Source organism: Lepus europaeus, chromosome 8 (genome assembly GCF_033115175.1).
Source record: "Lepus europaeus isolate LE1 chromosome 8, mLepTim1.pri, whole genome shotgun sequence".
Taxonomy (NCBI): domain Eukaryota; kingdom Metazoa; phylum Chordata; class Mammalia; order Lagomorpha; family Leporidae; genus Lepus; species Lepus europaeus.
In genome coordinates, this window is record NC_084834.1 from 88,963,885 (window position 1) to 88,984,205 (window position 20,321).

Consider the following 20,321-nt stretch of genomic DNA (forward strand, 5'->3'; position numbering starts at 1 on the left):
ATATAAATATATATATATAAATAATATATATATAAATACACACACACACAGTGAGACAGAGAGAAAGGTCTTCCTTCCATTGGTTCACCCTCCAAATGGCCGCCACGGCCATTGTGCTGCGCCGATCTGAAGCCAGGAGCCAGGTGCTTCTTCCTGGTCTCCCATGCGGGTGCAGGGCCCAAGGACTTGGGCCATCCTTCACTGCCTTCACAGGCCACAGCAGAGAGCTGGACTGGAAGAGGAGCAACTGGGACAGAACCGGCACCCCAACTGGGACTAGAACCTGGAATGCCAGCGCCGCAGGCGGAGGATTAGCCTAGTGAGCCACGGCGCTGGCCGAAATATATATATTCTTAAAAGAACAACATGGGGCAGACTTTTAGCCTAGTGGTTAAGTTGTCAGTTAAGACACAAGTGTCCTACATCAGAGTGCCTAGCTAGATTAGATTCCCAGGTTTGGTTCCTGATTCCAATTTCCTGCTAATGTGGACCCTGGGAGGCAGTAGCCAACAGTCTAGAACATTGGGTTCTGGCCACCTGCACAGGAGACCTGGATTGTATTTCCACATCCCAGCTTTAGCCCTGGACCAGGCCAGGCTGTGTAGACATTAGGGAAATAAACCAGTGTTTAGGAGCCCTCTGTGTCTCTTGTTGTCTCTGTCTCCCAAATGACTATTTAAAAAAAAAAATCATTTTCCAGGTCTCAAGAGAGCATATTCTGATAAGTAGAACCTCACTTAAACTTTCTTCAGTGAGTACCAGTGTTGTTATTCCATCAAGAGTTGCCTATGAAGACAATTCCTACTGTGAATTCTTTTTAAAGGGATAGCTCTCAATATTTTACTTCCCCCTTCCTGCATTTAACTTCCCATCTAGTGTTTTACTCCCCAAATGCCCAAAATAGCCAGGGCTGGGCCAGGAACTCAATCTGGGTCTCCCATGTGATTGGCATGGGCCCAAACATTTGGGCCATCTTCTGCTTTTCTCCAGGCCATTAGCAGGGAGCTGGATTGGAAGTGGAGCAGCTGGAACATGAACCAACACCCATGAGGGATGCCAGCATCATAGGTGGCAGCTTTACCTGCCATGTCACAACACCAGACACCTTAACCAGTGTGCCAAATGCTCATTCACCCTAGTGTGGAATTTCAATCTGCAAGCAGTTACTCAGCCAAAATCATTACTGAAATACACTATGTTCAGCCAGGCTGGCAAAGTACATAGAATACAGTGCTGCCACCCTCTAGCCTTCTCTTCTGGTTACCAAAAAAATTAATGTTGCCTGGGTCCCCTCTGCCATTTTTACAAATATTTTTTCTAAGTTCTCTTCCTCTCTGTGTCCCACCCCTTCTACTCTTTATGGTTCCACCTTAAGGGTGCCCTACTCAAGAGGCCTGAGAGGTTCATTTCTGAAGGGTACTTTTGAGACTATCCCTTCAGTAGCTTGACTTTAAAATCAGTACCCTTTTTCCATAAAAAAGATGTTCCCTCTTGTGGAAGCTGTTTTGTCTTTTTTTAAGTAAATTGATTTTATGCTACCAAAATCAAGAAACTTAAGGATTAAAGGGGATTTAAGAGCCAGAAAAAGAATGTAAAAAATGACTCTACTCCATTGGAAAACAGTCTAGCCATTCCTCAAAAACCTAAATGTGGAGATACCACATGTTCCAGCACTTCCACTTCTAGGTATACACCAAAGAGACATAAAATCTTATGGCTCCACAAAAACATATATACAAATGTATTACTCATAGTGGTAAAAAAAAAAAAAAAAACACCTCAATGTCCATCAGTCGAGGAATGGAGAAGCTAAATGTGTTCTATCTGAACAATGCAATACTATTTGGCAATTTAAAAACAAAAACAAAAACATGTAACACTGATATATACTGCAACATGGATGGAATTTAAAAGCACGATTGGCAAAAGAAGCCAAATACACAGACTCCCATATTATGGCATTCTACTTATATGACATCTCCAAAGTATGCAAGTTGATAGGGGTGGAAGATAGAGTAGTGGTTGCCTAGGGCAGAGGGATCAAGAGGCTGAGGATAATGACAAAGGAGCACCAGGTTTTTTATGGAGATGAAAATATTCTGACAGTGATTGTGGCGATGGTAACAACTCTGAGAGAACACTAAAATCAATGAACTGTACACTGTAATTGGGTGGATTGTCTAAGTATGTAAATTACATACTGAGCTTTTAAAAGGGCTCCTTTTAAATTCACTCCTGTTATTTCTAGCCCACGAGCCTCAGAGTTGTTCGCTTTTGCTCAAGTTAAGGAAAGCATAGATTATTTTGTATTCCTGGGCAGCTATGACCTCCCTTTTCCTTTTTCCCTTCTGTCCTTACAGCGACACAGGAAATGCTTCAAGCAAGAACCTATGTGCCAGCAGTGTCTTAAGTCAGAGTCTACACAACAGTGTCTAACAGGTTTCAACAAACTCAGATTTGTACATGTGTATGTTCAAAGTTGAACCCCAGTGCCAGAGGCAGCCAAAACAGTTCCCCACACCGAGGTGGCCGCCTTGGAGCTTTGTACCTTCCTTCAGTGGGCGACAGCTCCTTCAGGTCTTCCAAGCCAGGCTGTACATTCAGTAACTTCTTGTAGAGGGCCAGCGGGAAGTGGAGGTCAACCACGGTGGAGTTGTAGATAGCGAGGCCACAGGTTATGCCGATCAAGTGAAACCAGTTGTGCTCTACAAAACACTTTTTAGGACAGGTAAACATGTTAAAGAAGAAATGTAGTGTCTGCAGCCCTCAAAACATTATTTATCCTGAAAATATTTGCTCTCATTAACATTTAGTGACCTAAATGTTTAGTGTTTAGCACAGAAACACTCCTGACAAGAGTTCAATGATCCCCAAAATACACCACGTACAGCTCATTTGGAGTAGGGAAGTCCTTAGAACCTTCTGCAATGATGCAGACTTTCTATTCTGTGCTCATAGTAGGGGGTCTTCACAAAGTTCATGGAAAATGCATATTAAAGGAATTGGCGCTGGGCAGGGCGGGTTATGACAGGGCCTGTAACGCTGGCATCCAGTATCAAACTGCCAGTTTTCGTTGTGGCATAGCGGGTAAAGACGCCGTCTGCAGTGCCAGCATCCCATATGGGTGCCGGTTCAAGTCTTGGCTGCTCCACTTCTGATCCAGCTCTCTGCTATTGCCTGGAAAGCAGTAGAAGATGGCCCAAGTCCTTGGGCCCCTGCATCCACATGGGAGACCCCGAAGAAGCTCCTAGTTCCTGGCTTTGGATTGATGCTGTTGCAGCCAGTTGGGGAGTGAACCAGGGGATGGAAGCGGATGGAAGACCTCTCTCTCTCTCCGCTTCTCCTTCTCTCTGTGTAACTCTGACTTTCAAATAAATAAATATATTTTTTTAAAAAAGTGCCATTTTGTGCCCTGGCTGCTCCACCTCTGATCCAGCTCCCTGCTAACATCCTAGCTCCCTGGGAAAGCAGAGGAAAATGGCCCAAATGCTTTGGACCCTGCCATCCATGTGGATTTCCAGGCTCTAAGCTCCTGGCTTTAGCATGGCCGGGGAATGGCTCTTGTGGGCATCTGAGGAGTGAACGAGGGAATGGAAGATCACTGTCTCTCCCTCTCACTCTGTCATTCAGCCTTTCAAATAAAACCTTAAAAAAGAAAACACATATTATAAAAAAAAGTACACATGGATTTCAGGTTTTTTGCATCAAAATAAACTTCTTTAAAAATTTATTTTATTTATTTGAAATGCAGAATTATGGGGGAGGGAGGGGCAAGGAGCAGAAGAAACTTTTATCTGCTGGTTCACTCCCAAAGTGGCCACAACAGCCGGGACTGTGGCAGGCCGAAGCCAGGAGCTTCTTCTGGATCCCCCACGTGGGTGCAGGGGCCCAAGAACTTGGGTCAATCTCTGCTGCTTTCTCAGGTGCATTAGCAGGGAGCTGGATTGGAAGAACAGCCGGGACTCAAACTAGCACCCAAATGTGATGCTAGCATCGCTGGCAGTGCCTTAACCCGCTGTACCACAACACAGTCCCCTCAAAACAAACTTTTAATTCCAATCTCCACAACTTTTTGAAGTACCAACATATGGTAGCCAAAGCTATCTGTGAGCATTTGAAATGTGGCTAGTACAACTGAGCAGATCAATGTTTAATGTTATTTCATTTTAGTTAAATAAAATTTCAGTGGCCACATGTAGCTGGTGGCTACCTTTTGGTACAGTGCAGATCTAGGGATTAAACCCTGGCAGAAAAAAAACTATAATCTGGTTTACATTAGAATGTCTCTTAAAACTCTCCTAGTTCCCAAAAATCAGTGTGTATGGATGTGTATATATTCATATACACTATCACTGTTAGTAAAACCAATTTCTTGATCACATTATGGTCCTTTTACAAGATCTGGATCTTATCTACTAGAATTGGAAACATAGCTGATGGCTAAAAAAAATTGCTAAATGAGGCCTGGGTAACAGGTGAAAAATGAAGACTGGTTAGATTACTTAGACATTTTAAATAATTATCTTTGTTACATTCCCTTTTGCCAATCTAAAGAAAAAGACAGGGGAATGGACTGACAACAAGGCATTTAAATTAAATTCATCTGTTTAATTGTGACTTTGCTAACTTACCGTGTCGGAAAACCACAAGAGATTTGAATCCTGATAGTACGTAAACATTCCGTAGATGGGATTCAAAAGTTCTTTCAATAGCAAAAGAAAGAACTCTTTTGTGACACCACCAGCATCCACTGCCTCCTCACCATCAAAGATCACCTTAATAAAATGAAGACAAAATTAATATATCAGAAAGATCTACAGCAAGTTTTAGTGTTTTGTTTTTTGTTTTTTGTTTTTTTTTTTATTTTAGCAGATTCTATTCTAAAGTCAGGACAAAAAAAGAAAAACATAACAAATAGTAGACATTGATGCAATGAAAACTGCAAAGTGTATCTGTTGATTATTGTTGGTAGCATTTTTAACAGGGTATTTCCAGATGTGCACAATTTTTCCCAGGTGATTCAAAGGATAGGATGAAGTCAGAAGTTTACTCTATGTCTACAGACCGGCTACTGTCTATTTTAAGACAGTACAGCAAGCTCACACAAAAATTAAGAGAATATACTTTCTTTTCAAAGAGTCAAATACATAATGAGAGATCAACATTCTGGTACCTAGAGAAAAGCAATGATTAACTCACATAAAGGAATACTTTCTGGGAGCAATCACTCTTAATAGGGTTCTGGAAGTAACTGATCCATGTGAAAGAGAGGAAGGCATCCTGGACTAACATGGGCTCTATGAGGGGCTGTGAACAAGCATGCTGGGCCCAGCGTGGTCCTTCAGAGTAACAGCAACAGCAAAATCATGCCAGCACTTAAACAACTCCATTAGCCTAATCTCAAGAACAGCCGTATGCCTAGGGACTGCTATTACTATCCCCATTTTACAGACAATGGCTCAGGTGGAGCTAGAAGCAGGATTTCTGAAAGCTTGTATTTGCAACTGAGTTCCACAGGAAAAACAGAATTCTGACTATACGGATGGTAGAAGACTTCACACAGACGTACTACAAAGCAAGAAATGACTCATCCAAATTACTCATTGAAAACAGGCAGCAAAAAAAGAAAAACATTATCAAAAATACAACCGAGAAGTTCAAAGGAGAACCATCAGGCTGACTGCTAGGACTGTTGTCTACCTATTACAAATCTTTAAAAGGGAAACAATATTAGAGAGAGGCTCAGTTTAGTGTTTGCTTATAAGGCTTTATTTTTTTAAGATAGTAGCCAAATCTCCAAACTAGCCACTTGTTTAAGATGTTATTTATTTGAAAAGCAGCATGACAGGGAGACAGAGGGAGGACAGAATATCAATCTATCTTCCATCTGTTGGTTCATTCCCCAGACGGCCACAACAGCCAGGTCTAAGCCACGCTGATGCCAGGTGCACTAGCAGGAAGCAGAGTAGCCAGGACTTGAACTGTGACTCTGATATGGAATGCCAGTGTTGCAAGTGGCAGGTATGTGTCTGTAACTTGTAAGAGGAACGGGAAATATGAGATACAGGAGTCATCTGCAGGAAAAGATGTGTGATTTTAAACAGTGTCAAATAACTCAGTAAATATTTCTAGGATACCTTCTGTTTAGAAAGCACTGTGCCAAGCTGTGGGATACAGCAAGTATAACAGAAACACGTGTGATGTACAGGGAAAGACAACTTCTTAGTAACTTCATAAGAGTCCAGTCACTTCCCAGATGATTTCACTACCTGCTTTCCTGTTTTGCCTTCTCTTAAATCTTTGTTATCCAAAATTTTCCTAGATGACAGCTTCATAACTTCATCAAGTTGAAGCTTTGGTGTTTATGTTACCTGCTCATTGTTGGTAAGGCTGGCACAGGTACACCAAAGATAGCAGCAGCAAAGACCAGGAAGCCTTGCAAGAATCCACTGGCTTTTTATCTGCTGTTGAGATGTTCTGTTTGGTGACTTAATTCTTGTAGAAAGAAAGGAAGGGCTGCACTTCACGGTTTTAATAAGATGACCATTGCTGTTTCCTCAACACCATTTAAAGAAAACTCAGAAAGAAGGTATTTAGGGGATATGCTGAAGGGGCTCACTTTGAGAGGTTTTTTCAAATCGATGTCAGAATGAATGCTCAGCTCTCGGAGGGCGTCTCCAACGAGGTTGTTCCTGCGAACGTGAAGGACCAAGAAGGGGCTTCTGGCCAGCAGAGGCTCCAGGGTGAGCAGCATGAAGACGTTCTGCAGGTTGGCCCCATTGACCGCCACCTGCAACGGCACAGCCAGGAACACCATGACTGCGGGCACCCATGAGCAGGCAGAGCCAACAGTTGTGCCTCTGAACCTAGGGGCCCGGCTACATCTCCATTCTGACCTTTTCTCTTAACGTCCTCGGACTTTCAAAGTTACTTATGTTTACACAGCACTCAAATCTTGCTAATCTGGACTCCAAGAGATTAGCTAAAAGAGTTTATGAATCATGTGATGTATAACCAGGTCCAGGAGAGTGACTGAAATGAACTGATTAAGACAAAAATACTACTGTACTTAAAGAAACATGAGAGTAGGCAAAAACTCTAAACTTTAAAAGTGGTAGGAAAGGAAGCCTAATAACTACTTGTTAAAGGGTTTTTACACTTTGAAAAGTGTTCATTTCTCTGGAAAACCTGTATTTCTTTTTTTTAAAAATCCTTTTGAGAATAAAAATTTTGAGAGACAGAAATTGCATACACGGATTCACTCTTCAAATGCCTGCAATGATAGGGGCTGAAGTCAGGACCCAGGAATGTAGTCCAGGTCTCGCATGTAGAGAGCAAAAACCTGACTCTTAAACTATCACTCTGCCTCCCAGGTCTGCAGGAGCAGAAAACTGAAGCTGGGAGCCAGAGGCGGGTGTGGGAGCCAGGCACTTCAACTTTTAAATAGAAGGGGGAAAAAAATCAAATGAAGAATATTTTACCACATGTGAAAACTATATAAAATACAAATTTCAACACAGAGAGAGACATATTAGAATACAGCCACACTCAGTAGGTATTATCTGTTGCTGCTCTTGTGCCATGACAAAGCCAAAGGTTGTAACAGATGCCACATGACCCACAAAGCCTAAAATATGGGCTGGTGGCACTTTACAAAAATTGTTTGCCAACTGTAACTGCTGATCTACATACATGTACAATCACAGGTGTATGCTCTGTTTAACATAAAGCTGGTGAAAAAAAACAGGTTTAAGAATTACAATGGCATTTCATGCAAACATACTTACTCCTAATAAGAAAACTTACAACTGCATTCTTGGATGTGAGAAACACAGATCATTTTTAAAACCTCATACCTGCATCTGTAGTTCAGCATCTGTCTGCAACATTTTAGTCTTAGCTTGGGCATCAAAGATGAAAGGGTAGGAACAAAGTGTTACGGTGTCCTAGAATAAAACATATTAGTGGCAGTATTATCATATTCCATTGAGAATTCTGCTGGAGAAAAATACGTAAGTAAATCTAGAAGGATCATTACCTGGATTATAGATGGTCTGGCCTTCTGTGTAAAGAAAAATAAAAAGTCTCTTATTCAGATGACAAAATTTGAATTTTTAATCTCCCTAAAGGTATAATATAAATTTAAAAACCCACACAGCCCGTCTATTTGGTAGCAGAACATTTGAATGGCTGACAGATGTAGACTGAGAAAAAAAGAGCAAAAGCCAATTAAAATTTTTGAGGACTTTAAAGTTCCTTTCACTTAACTTTCCATTAATCCACAGGATTAACGGAATTCTCTTTATAAGAAGTCTGACTCCAAACTAGGAGCTTTACAATCTTGACTTTGAGCCTTAGTTTGCTGGGGAAAGTGTACAATACAGACTGTATTTTATCTGTTAGCATGTTGCATCTTCCTACACACACACACACACACACACACAGCACATTACCCCTGGGGAAACTAACTCCTGAGAATGAACTGTGAGTGCTCTCGACAGAGCTCTTCCCAGTAAGCCATCCCTGCCTCAGTCCTCGGCCTAAAGAAGGTACTCCATCAATACACGAATGCAGCGATGAACTCTCTGGGGAGGAGACCAGCAGTGAATAAATTCAACCACTATGGCGTATATCTAGGAGGACATTACAATTTCATTTATTGGGGGGGGGGGTCTCTTCAGAAAGTTTTTGTTAGGTTACAGAACAAGCATTGTTAACAGAAGCAACAAAAACCAACACTATAAATCCTGTTATTCCACAGCAGTATTCCTCCAACAGAAAACTGGGCATTTCTTCTCAGAGTGCTTGCTCTATGAATTTTTTAAATGATAAATGTATCCTGAATGACCTGCTTATGATAATGTCACACCAAATGATTTACATTTATTTTAATGACTGTGCTGTCAGGTTAATACTTAAAATGTCCACAGATAAGGAGAAAAGCAGTCTTGGCAGGTAAATGCTGCACTTGTACCAGGAAAGGCCACTGCAGGCCTGGGTGGATGAATAAGCTTTAACAGCAGAGAAGGGAGCCGAGTCACAGCAGCCAGGCCTGACAGCAGGCAGTCCTCACCCACGCTGCAAGCGGCAAGATGGGCTCAGCCACAGCAGGACTTGCCTGTTCATCACAGCAAGTCAATGCGGTCAATCTGCGTCTCACTGATTTTGGCGGTTTGTCTGTACTTAATTTCTAAATTTGCTTTGGCTTTGTAATTGTTTAAATGCTCTATGTGTGAGAAGTATATACACACCTTTTTGTGTACATGGACATTTAATTGAAATAATTTAAAGGCAATTTTAATGAAAATCTACCTTGTTAATCTTTTAGAATTAGGTTCCATTAGGGATCTTGGAACATGTCCTGAAGCTAACACGAATGAGAGACAGTTCCAGTCCAGTGAGACCGGGTATGGACTCCTGTACCTAATTCCAGGCTGATCTGACTCACTCTCATGCCTACCAACCAAATTCCTTGGGATTGAGGAAAACAACAAACCATCATAACAAAGCACTGTGCAAAGTTATCTATCTAGTTATCTACAAAAGAAGTATGAGCATTTTGGGAAAGTGGACTTAACACTGGTGCCAATATTCAGAATTTTTTTTTCCTTTCAGAAGAGATTAGTTGATTCTCAAATATATATTGGTATGTAAGGCAAGGTAGAGTTTTGAAGTAAAGTGATACTGAAGAAGTGATTATCAGTGACTACAGTTAAGAGAGAAATTCTGAGAGGTCCTAAACTTTTTTTTTTAACTTTTATTTAGTAAATATCAATTTCCAAAGTACAGTTTATGGATTATAATGGCTTTCCCCCCTATAACTTCCCTCCCACCTGCAACCCTCCCAACTCCCACTCCCTCTCCCATTCCATTCACATCAAGATTCATTTTCAATTCTCTTTATATACAGAAGATCAATTTAGTATATATTAAGTAAAGATTTCATCAGTTTGCACCCACACAGAAACACAAAGTGTAAAATACTGTTTGAGTACTAGTTATAGCATTAATTCACATTGAACAACACATTAAGGACAGAGATCCTACATGAGGAGTAAGTACACAGTGACTCCTGTTGTTGACTTAACAATTTGACACTTTTTTTTTTTTTTTTGACAGAGTGGATAGTGAGAGAGAGAGACAGAGAGAAAGGTCTTCCTTTTTGCCGTTGGTTCACCCTCCAATGGCCGCCATGGCCGGTGCATCTCGCTGATCCAAAGGCAGGAGCCAGGTGCTTCTCCTGGTCTCCCATGTGGGTGAAGGGCCCAAGGACTTGGGCCATCCTCCACTGCCTTCCTGGGCCATAGCAGAGAGCTGGCCTGGAAGAGGGGCAACTGGGATAGAATGTGGCACCCCAACCGGGACTAAAACCCGGTGTGCCAGCGTCGCAAGGTGGAGGATTAGCCTGTTAAGCCACTGTGCCGGCCAACAATTTGACACTCTTGTTTAAGGCATCGGTAATCTCCCTAGGCTCTTGTCATGAGTTGCCAAGGCTATGGAAGCCCTTGAGTTCACCGACTTCAATCTTATTCTGACAGGGTCATAGTCAAAGTGGAAGTTCTCTCCTCCCTTCAGAGAAAGGTACCTCCTTCTTTGATGGCCCTTTCTTTCTACTGGGATCTCACTTGCAGAGATCTTTCATTTAGGTTTTGAGTTTTTTTTTTTTTTCCAGAGTGTCTTGGCTTTCCATGCCTAAAATACTCTCATGGGCTCTTCAGCCAGATCCAAATGCCTTAAGGGCTGATTCCGAGGCCAGAGTGCTGTTTAGGACATCCTCCATTCTATGAGTCTGCTGTGCATCCCGCTTCCCATGTTGGATCATTCTCTCCCTTTTTTATTCTATCGGTTAGTATTAGCAGACACTAGTCTTATTTATGTGATCCCTTTGACTCTTAGACCTATCATTATGATCTATTGTGACCTGAAATTGATCACTTGGACCAATGAGATGGCATTGGTACATGCAACCTTGATGGGATTGTATTGGAATCCCCTGGCACATTTCTAACTCCACCATTGCAGAGGAAACTCTTCCGGATCTAGTGGATGTGACACGGAGGACCTATGGGGAGAGCAAGGACGCCCACCACTTGGGAACCCAGCCGCGGAGTCTACGCATCTGTGCTGGAAGGGGAGGTGAGGCAAACCCTCAGTAACCCAAGACATTGGTGGGGAAACGGCAGAAGGAGCCTAGAGGGAATGAGGCTTGAAGCCCCGCTGGGGAAAGTTCACCAGGCTAACTAGAGGAGAGAGAAGAAGAAAAAAGCGACCCGGAGGTCCTAAACTTGATTACAGGGATCCAAGAATGGAGAAGAGGACGGGAGATAAGGTAAGGCATTAACAGCTTCAGGCCAAAGCATCAGAAGTGTTCCATTTTCCCAGTTTGTTGAAACTGAGACCCAAAACCCTTGAGGTCTATCAGCAAACTCCATCACATTCTGCTTACAGACCAGGAGCCACAGCATTTCTCCCATCCCAAAGCTTCCCGGCTCTGCTCTCCACGATGCCTCTCTCCCCACAATCCATCCCGAGTCCTTTAGCTCCTCTTTAACACCCATCTCCTGCAGTTCCTGTCCCTCCTCCTGTCACCCCTTGCCCTAGAAGTGAAAGAACCCAGCCTTGGAGGAAAAGTTAAGCTACCAGAGAAGAGGAGTTGTTAAACTGAGGGCAGGGTTACCATTCTTTCCTTTGTGTGGGCTGGCTGAAAAGAAATCCAAAATTGCTTCATTAGGAGACAGAGCCAAGGCCAAAGAGATCCTTCCCAGAGTCAGTGGTCTACAGAGAGCCAGGCAGGAAGACACTGAGGCCTTACACAACCCGAGGCTGCAGCTCCGCAGGGGCATTCAGGCAAAAGCAGTTAGTTACAGGGGCCGGCGCCGTGGTGCAGTAGGTTAATTCTCTGCCTGCAGCGCCGGCATCCCATATGGCCACCGGTTCTAGTCCTGACTGCTTCTCTTCCAATCCAGCTCTTTGCTGTGGCCTGGGAAAGCAGTAAAAAATGGCCTAGGTGCTTGGGCCCCTGCACGCTCATGGGAGACCAGGAAGAAGCACCTGGCTCCTGGCTTCAGATTGGCACAGCTCTGACGGTTGCGGCCATTTGGGGAGAGAACCAATGGAAAGAAGACCTTTCTCTGTGTCTCTCCCTCTCACTGTCTGTAATTCTACCTCTCAAATAAATAAAAATTAAAAAAAAAAATCAGTTACAGAGCCACATGAAAAAGGGCTGTTTTTACGCCTACAGATTTTGTATTCAGTCTATGAGTTTGTGTATTTGAATACATTTTCACTGATTTTTATGTTCTGAATGTGGAATATTTTTGAAATTGGGTTCATTCTGGCATTTCTGTATTATGCAAAAAATAAATCTGAATGATCTTGTGCCACAACTGCTACCCCTAACCTAGGAGGATGCATATGAAAATAACAGTTATGTGATCACCCCAACAGGCGGCTTGTCCTGGCCTATTCATTCCCCCAAAATGAATGTAACAAATATAAAGCTAGCAATATACTGACAGATTGTATTTCAAGCATCTCTGCCTGACAAGGGGTTGCATTACGACCCAAGTTCATTTTTAAAGTATGTGAAATAGAACCAACGAATAAGTAAATATAAGTATATATATTTCAAGTCAGTATTCCATAAACCTGGCTATGATGGGGCAGAGGCACTGCACAAACACTGTCCATACCTGCTGTGTGGAGAGGAGTTTCTTGCTTCAGGCCTGCCTTATCTCACAGGTGCACAGTACCAGAACTTGTAGTTAAACACTGCCCCCATGTGCTGCATCTCCTTGAACACACACAAGATCCATGCTTTCTATTCCCTTTCACTTTTGAGGGATTTGTGTTTTGCCACAGAATGCCTGGCTGGTGCTGCCCTCTATGGGAGCTTGGCGTCACTGTCTCCGCTGTTTGGTTTCCAAGCTCTCGTGGTGGCAGGTTATTAACTGAAATAAACCACTACCTCACTTCTTCTTAAACTGAGCAAATGTCAGCCACTTCCGCAATGCTTCTTCTGCACATATGTGTTATAGTCTATTGTAATTTCTGAAAAGGAAAATTATTGCGCCTCTGCACTAAACATTCTGCAAAGGTTGATACCATGCCCCCACACTTCTCCATGCCCAGTGACTGACAGGTAGATGATATACAGTAGGTGCTCAAGAACTGCTTAGTGGAAAATAGTTAACTGAGGGTTTCTTATATATACTAAGCATTCTGCTAAGTAAGGACTTTCCATGTCTTCTCCCATTTGTTTCCACATTCTGTTGTAGTTCTCATTCGCAAACGTGGATGCTTATAGAAATTAAGTAACTCATCTAAAGATAAAGCGAACAGACCAGAGTTGAAACTTCAGCCCAGTTCTTTCTGACTGGAGCATGTGCTGTAATATACACTCTCCTGTCTCACCTACCAAGCCAAAAAAATTAACAAAAAATCCATTTATTATTATTATTACTATTTACAAGTAAAATAAAAAACATATATATGGAATAGCTGTAGCATATTAGGTTAAAATGTAAGATATCAAGAAATTCAGAACTTTGATTTCTAATAGCTTTGTACCTCATACAACAGAAAAAATGCTACAGAAATCACAGAAAGGTCACACTTCATCTCTTTATAGTAACCACTTTAATTACTAGAGAAGATAAGCATCTATATATTTAAGATCTGATACATTATGAAATGTTAAGAGAAAGAACTATAAAAAATGGTAAATGTTGCTCATTTATGTATCTCCATTCAGAGACTATAGTCATGATAATCTAGATTTTCATCAGCAACTTCTTGTCAGGGTCAAAAAGAAGTCAATCCATTAGAATTATTTTACTTAGCATCAAGTCACAGAAAGAATAGATTAGGAGAACTGGCTTTTACAGCAAATTGAATTGGTGGAAAAATTGTGAATTTCTCTGGGCCTCCATTTCCTAGCCTGGGAATAAAGCAAGTAGCCTAAATAATCCATACATCTTACTTCAGCGCTTTATCATTTAATGATTTACCACAAGTTGATAATAACAGGAAAGTTTATCTTCTTACCGTTTCTAAATTCAACAGTGAAAGCAGCGCTATGGCTAACCTCCATGTTCAATTTCCCATGTCAACCCCTTCAGAACACATCGATTCATTTTTACTGAAAGGTTTATTTTTTTTCAGAGTAATAAGAAAGTATTATTAAAAAATACAACATGTTAATTTTAAAAATTTCTAGAAAAAAATGCCAACAGTGTGTCTAGCACTAATCATCTATTATTTGACAAAGAAAACAATCTTACCTATTATCAATGCCTTGTTTATGGAGACCACTTTTGATCTCCAAAAACCCCATAGGGAAAATATCACCCTAATAATGATGACGAATCTGTTAAACTATCAAAGACTCACCTCAAGTATATTTGCTGTACATGGCATCATTAAAAAAAAAATTATCCTGCTTTCTAACGTAACTAAAATTTACACAAATGCCACAGACAAAGGTTCCTAAAGGGCCCTGCATATATCCCAAAGCCAGTTTGCCATTAAAAGTGGCTCCTACCTTTGCCTGAATGGCATGTATGACAGAGTGAGAGCTGGGTCAGGGATATGTGACAGTGTTGATTTAGGATTACATGTGCAGAGATGGCCCCCTCATGATTCAGGCAGCTGATATAAGATGACTGAAGTAGGCTAGCTGTCAGAAGATGATAATTAGCAAATGATCCTTTCCCTCAATGACAGGCACAAATCAAACTGCAGTGAGGATTGTGGTAATACAGTCTAAACTTCATCTAAAGTGCTACTGCTGAACTCCAGCCAATTGTTGCCATCTGGGAAGACAGGTTGTGTTGCCAGAACTTCCAATTTTCAAGAAAAGCTGGAAATTCATGTTTTTTATGTGTCTTGACTATTTAGATTATGGATCTTATCTTTTGGATATTAGTTCAGCTGTCCCCCAAAGGCTCATGTTTTAAAGGCTTGGTCCCCAAAGTCTTATGTTAATGGTTAATGGATTAATGTTCATGGTTAATAGATTAAGGATAGAAACTTAATCCAGTTATGGTGTCTGAAGGTGGAGTCTTCGGGGATGTGATTAGATTGGATTAGGAAATTCAGGTTGGGTACTGAATCATGTGGGTTTCATAAGCAGAGACCATGTAGAGATGGATGTGTGTGCTCTTTGTCTCTTAGCTCATCGTGTGATGGTTCCTCTGTCCATGCTGTACCATTTCCCATCTACCACTCTCATCAGACAACCAACCAATAGGGCCACTGGATCTTGGACTGTGAACGTCCAAAACAAGCCACAATAAACCACCTTTCTTAAGTAGTTCCTCTCAGATACTAGTTATACTGATGAAATGCTGACTAACACAGTGGTTATAAAAAACACATAAAATATACAACATTTGCCATTTTTAAGTGTAAAGTTTAGTAGTATTAAATACATTCACATTGCTATGCCATGATCTCCAGAACTTCTTCATCTTTCAAAACTGAAACTATATATCCACTAAGTACCACTTCCTCTCAGGCCATGGGAACCACCATCCTACTTTATTCCAGTAAATTTGAGATAGCCTGATATTTCATACTGGCAACTAACAAAATTAGTAACATTCTGGGAAACTACACACTGCTGACTCCTTGTGATACTTATGATTATTTAAAGCACTTCAAAGTCTCAAGAATGCAAGAGCCAGCTGGGTGAAGAACAGGTCTGACATTAACATCTCAAACGTGCTTTGTTGTCTTGATTTGTAGTCCTAAAAGACAAAAGCTTTAAGACACACTTTTCATGAATTCTTACCATCCCTGCTTGATGCAAGAACCACATGAGGTAGTCTTCCTGAATGTCCACCAGACTGGAAATCTCAGGAATGTAAAAGGTATCATATTCCACGTGTTTCACTTTAAGGTTCACCTGATGAAGAACAGAATAAGAACAACTAAAGCCCAGGAGAAAACGGTTTCCCAGAGAACACCCCAAACACTTCATCCCATCTACTTACCACTCCCGCTAATGGCTCCTAATATGCTCACCTTATATAATTTCTCCAGGAGCTTGAGAGCTGCTGTAATATAATTGTTAAACAGTACTGGAATTAAAAATGTCTTTCTTCCCCTCAGTAGATAAAGGACTGCACCTTTATAGAGATTAACCAGCTTCGTGAAGTACTTTGGGCACACCTGAGACCACCAGTTATCTTAAAGAAAAAAAAAACAGATATGTTTTAATGTGTAGTCTTAAGCAAGTCTTTATGTCTGCTGCCTACCAGCTAAAAATCTGCTCTGGTTAGAGGATAAAAATTAGTCTAAAACACAGTTTCCCAAAACTGACTTTAAAAAGGATCTATTGAAACATTTCTGGAGAGAGCAGGATCTACAAGAATCACTGGAGCCTTCTCTGTAAAGTCTTTGCTGCTCATGCTGGAGGCTAACCTAGACATTCAGCCCCATGGACACACATGGACAGGACTCACAGACTTGGGGCAGGAGTGCTATTAGTATTAGTCCAAAAAGTGTTCCTATGTCCTAGTCCTTCTGGCCCTGCCCTCCGCCACCACTTAAATCCTGCACCCGACATGCAGAGAGCAACACCCTGAGAACCTCACCAAGATGGAGGCCATTCCTTCCCTTCCAGGGGTATATTTAGTTGGAAAACTAATTTTGTTTCTCACCAATGCTTTTTCACAATCAGATAAGAAGCCTAGTCTATTGGCATCTACTTTGTTAGAAATAAAGTCAGCCCTACTGAAATATTTAGACAATGAAATAATATGATGTCTGAGATTTCCTTTAAAATATTCCAGAAAAAAAATTAAAAGGTGGCAGTGGGGGTGGGGGCTGGATAAAACAGAGAGCCAAATACTGACAACTATTGAATTGTGTGTGATGAGTACATCTTGTGTTCTCCCTACTTTAGGGTATTCTCTTAGATTTTGAAAATTAAGATCAGCTAAAAATAAATTAAGTGTAACACTGAATAATCCTAATCTTTGTGTTACCTGACCTGGAAAAAATAAAATTTTAAAACCCCAAAGCTGGGGCTGGCGTTGTGGCACAGCGGGTTAAGGCCCTGGCCTGAAGCGCTGGCATCCCACATGGGTGCTGGTTCAAGACCCAGCTGCTCCCCTCCAATCCAGCTCTCTGATGTGGCCTGGAAAAGCAGTGAAAGATGACCCAAGTCCTTGGGTCCCTGCACCCACATGGGAGACCCGGAAGAAGCTCCTGGATCCTGGCTTCAGATCGACACAGCTCCGGCCGTTGCGGCCAACTGGGGAGCGAACCATCGGATGGAAGACCTCTCTCTGCCTCTCCTCTCTCTGTGTAACTGACTTGCAAATAAAATAAATAAATATTTAAAAAAATAAATAAATAAAACCCCAAAGCTTAGAAGTCAGGTAATATTTTCCCAGAGACTGACACTTATCTCACATCTACTAGAACACTTGAGACAACATGTCTCAAAAGGCATTTGATCTTGAAAAAACGTAAATACTGACAGAGGACTACTACTATTTCTGATTTCTCTCTCCTGCAAAGGTGGAGGCAACCAGGCAAAGCCAGTTTTCCACGGTCAGGAACACAGGTCTCTGTACTCATGGGGAGACCACACTCAAGTAACACCCGAGTCCATCTAGAACGCGGAAGTTACTGAGTTGCAACAAACACTTAAAAAAAATTTACCAGGGGGAAAAAAGTAAAAGCCAAATGACAGACTTTGTGATTAACAAAAACATCTCAGGCGCTACTCCCATGAGAGACACTGTCCAATTCACTGAGGAACGGAAGGTTCTTATCTCAGCAAAGTGTCCGGAGCCTGCAAAAATCAGTGTTCACTCAACTGTCCTAAAAAAGAAAAACAAAACAAACATTTGGTAAGTCCCCACTAGGTCATTTTCTTCCTCTCCTTTTATTTTTTTTTCCTGGAAACTTCTGCATTACCTGAACTTCATTTTACTCCCACCCCCTAAATAAGAGATGCATACTAATTTCTGAGGCACTATTAACCAAATGTGGGAGAAAAAAAAAAAGAAATTTAAAATCATCGAACTTCGTGATTATTTTAAAATCAAGATTAATCTAACATGAATCATTTCAAACAACCTAAATAAAGGCCCAATCTCCTTAAATTGCTAACGGGTTATAAGAGAAATTAACAGCAAAGAAAGAAAGGTTTAAATGTTAAAGATATTAAATGTCAATAAATTCTTGGATTTCAATCCACTGGGATCCAGTGGTCAAACCAACAAAATAAATAAGCACAAAACCATTGGTATGGAGCTTAGTAAATTCACCTAATACTTTGCTGGGGTTTGTGTCCAGCCGCAGAATAGCCATAGCCAAGGGGATAGTCAACGATATGTAATACTTAGAGTCCTGGAGCAGAGGAAACTCGGGCAGTATTAAATAGATTCTCATTGCTTCAACGTCCGGTGGTGAACTTGACAACTGAGGAATCAGGCAACTTTCAAAGCTATTTAAGATCTGTAGGAGGGAACACAGTAATGAGGAAAGGCAAACATACCTGAGACCTAGTTTGTTCATGTCTCAATTCACAAGCGACTTTATGGAATCACAGCTCCGCTCATTCAGGAAGCAGAGAGACTGCAGGAGCCAGCTGTTGGTGCAGGCTTTCAAGACACACCCGTGAAAAGAAAAGCCAAAATTCCTTCTTATGCAGGCTTTAGACTCTGGAAGAGCATTTCCTTGGAAAGACTTAAGCCAAAAGAAAGCAAAAGATAGCTCAAATTCCCAAGTGGTTTGTAAACATAAGGAACATACCTGCTCCAGAATCATGGAGTGCTGAGAGTTCATTAACTTCTCAAACAACACCCTAGTTGAGTTCAGGTCAATTCCAGGGACTTTGGGGCTCGTTTTGAAATGTTCATCAATTCTAAACAAATAAAAATGTAAAAGAATGCAATAAAAGAAAAGCAAACCAAATCTTCTAATAGGAATTAAAAGCAGGTAAACAAAATAGTTTGCTCATACTGATGAGATTTAAACTTGACAGACTACTACATCCTGGGGAAGCCCAACAGAATAAACCTTACAGGAGTCATTTTTTGAAGATGATTTTAACATTTTAAACATTTTTTTCTTCAAGTACAAGGACCATTTCAAGTTGAGCCTATCTTGAAGTGCATATGTAGAGTGCTATTTCCTTGACTATTGTATTTCTGGTCTTTTTCTACAGTTGTGGTGCCTTAAGTGAGATGTACATGTAGTGACTAGGTGCAAAAAAACACCCCCTGCCTAAACTGGCCCACTCATTAACAAATGGCAAGTACAATCACCCCATTTGAAGCCTAATGAACAAGGCATATATAATAAAAATCAGATCTACAACAAATGCAAAAGCTAATGTCTCTTTTAGTTAACACATGAGATACAATTACATTCCACCAAAGACTACTTTTATAGCCACTGCTTAACTTCCTAGCAATTATATCATTCCAATTTTGTCTTAGCCTTTTAGACTTAGAGAACATTTTTTAAAGTTCTCACTCTTAAACATATCCATCTTATAATTTTCAACAGAGCTTATTTATTTACAAAACTGACTTCTGTTTAAGAGTAATGGACATGCTAAATTTCCATACCCTCTAACAGCAATGTTACAATCCATGAAAACATAAATTGAGTTTCTGACATTAAAAAAAATTATATGTGTTGGAATTTAAATGGTAAAAACAAGAGGAGTTGCATGGACTTTGCTGGTCTGTTGTTGTTGGTCTCAAAATAAATGTGTCCAAACATGGAAATTAATTCTGATCTCCCATATGTAAACTTCCATATGTTTAGAGGTATTTTCTACCATGCTGTTAAAGAAAATACTTATCTATATGTGCATTGCTTTGTAACTTTGGACTTCATTTTGACTGGTTTCCTGTGATGTATGTTGTATAAACTGAAGAAGCAGGCTTCCCAAACTAGTACAGATGTCAGCTCAATAAAAAGCTTTATCTCCAACTCTAGTGAATCCTTGGTACCAAGGATGAATAACTCAACAACGCTGGTGAAAAGCCACACCCAGCCTTTATAAACACTACCCTTCTAAAATAGTTTCTCAGCTTTGGGACCACTGACTTTTGGGGCCAGACAATTCTCTGCTGAATTGGTGGAACTGGACAATTTTTTGCGGCATGTCTGGTCTTTACTCTCAAGATGCCAATAGTATATCCCTCCCCTACAACAACAACCAGAAATACCACCAGATATTGCCAAATGTCCCCGCGGGGTGGAGAGACAAATGACCCTGGTTAAGAACTACTATCATAGAAGACCAACATCAGCAAAATCCGGAATACTTTCCCCCAGGCAAAGGTTAA

General features: G+C 41.0%; 1 protein-coding gene across 2 annotated transcripts in view; it reads right to left on the bottom strand.

Moving 5' to 3' along the window:
* Positions 1-20,321, bottom strand: part of HERC3 (HECT and RLD domain containing E3 ubiquitin protein ligase 3) — a 130,618-nt gene that overhangs the window by 28,071 nt on the left and 82,226 nt on the right. For both annotated transcript variants that reach the window (XM_062199869.1, XM_062199870.1), the window contains exons 13-21: positions 18,772-18,883; positions 18,285-18,474; positions 16,027-16,190; positions 15,794-15,907; positions 8,039-8,062; positions 7,857-7,946; positions 6,620-6,790; positions 4,632-4,775; positions 2,549-2,715 (exon numbers count right to left, since the gene is read on the bottom strand). In XM_062199869.1, coding sequence (XP_062055853.1) covers positions 2,549-2,715; positions 4,632-4,775; positions 6,620-6,790; positions 7,857-7,946; positions 8,039-8,062; positions 15,794-15,907; positions 16,027-16,190; positions 18,285-18,474; positions 18,772-18,883 — 1,176 coding nt within the window. The remainder of the gene's footprint in view (positions 1-2,548; positions 2,716-4,631; positions 4,776-6,619; positions 6,791-7,856; positions 7,947-8,038; positions 8,063-15,793; positions 15,908-16,026; positions 16,191-18,284; positions 18,475-18,771; positions 18,884-20,321) is intronic.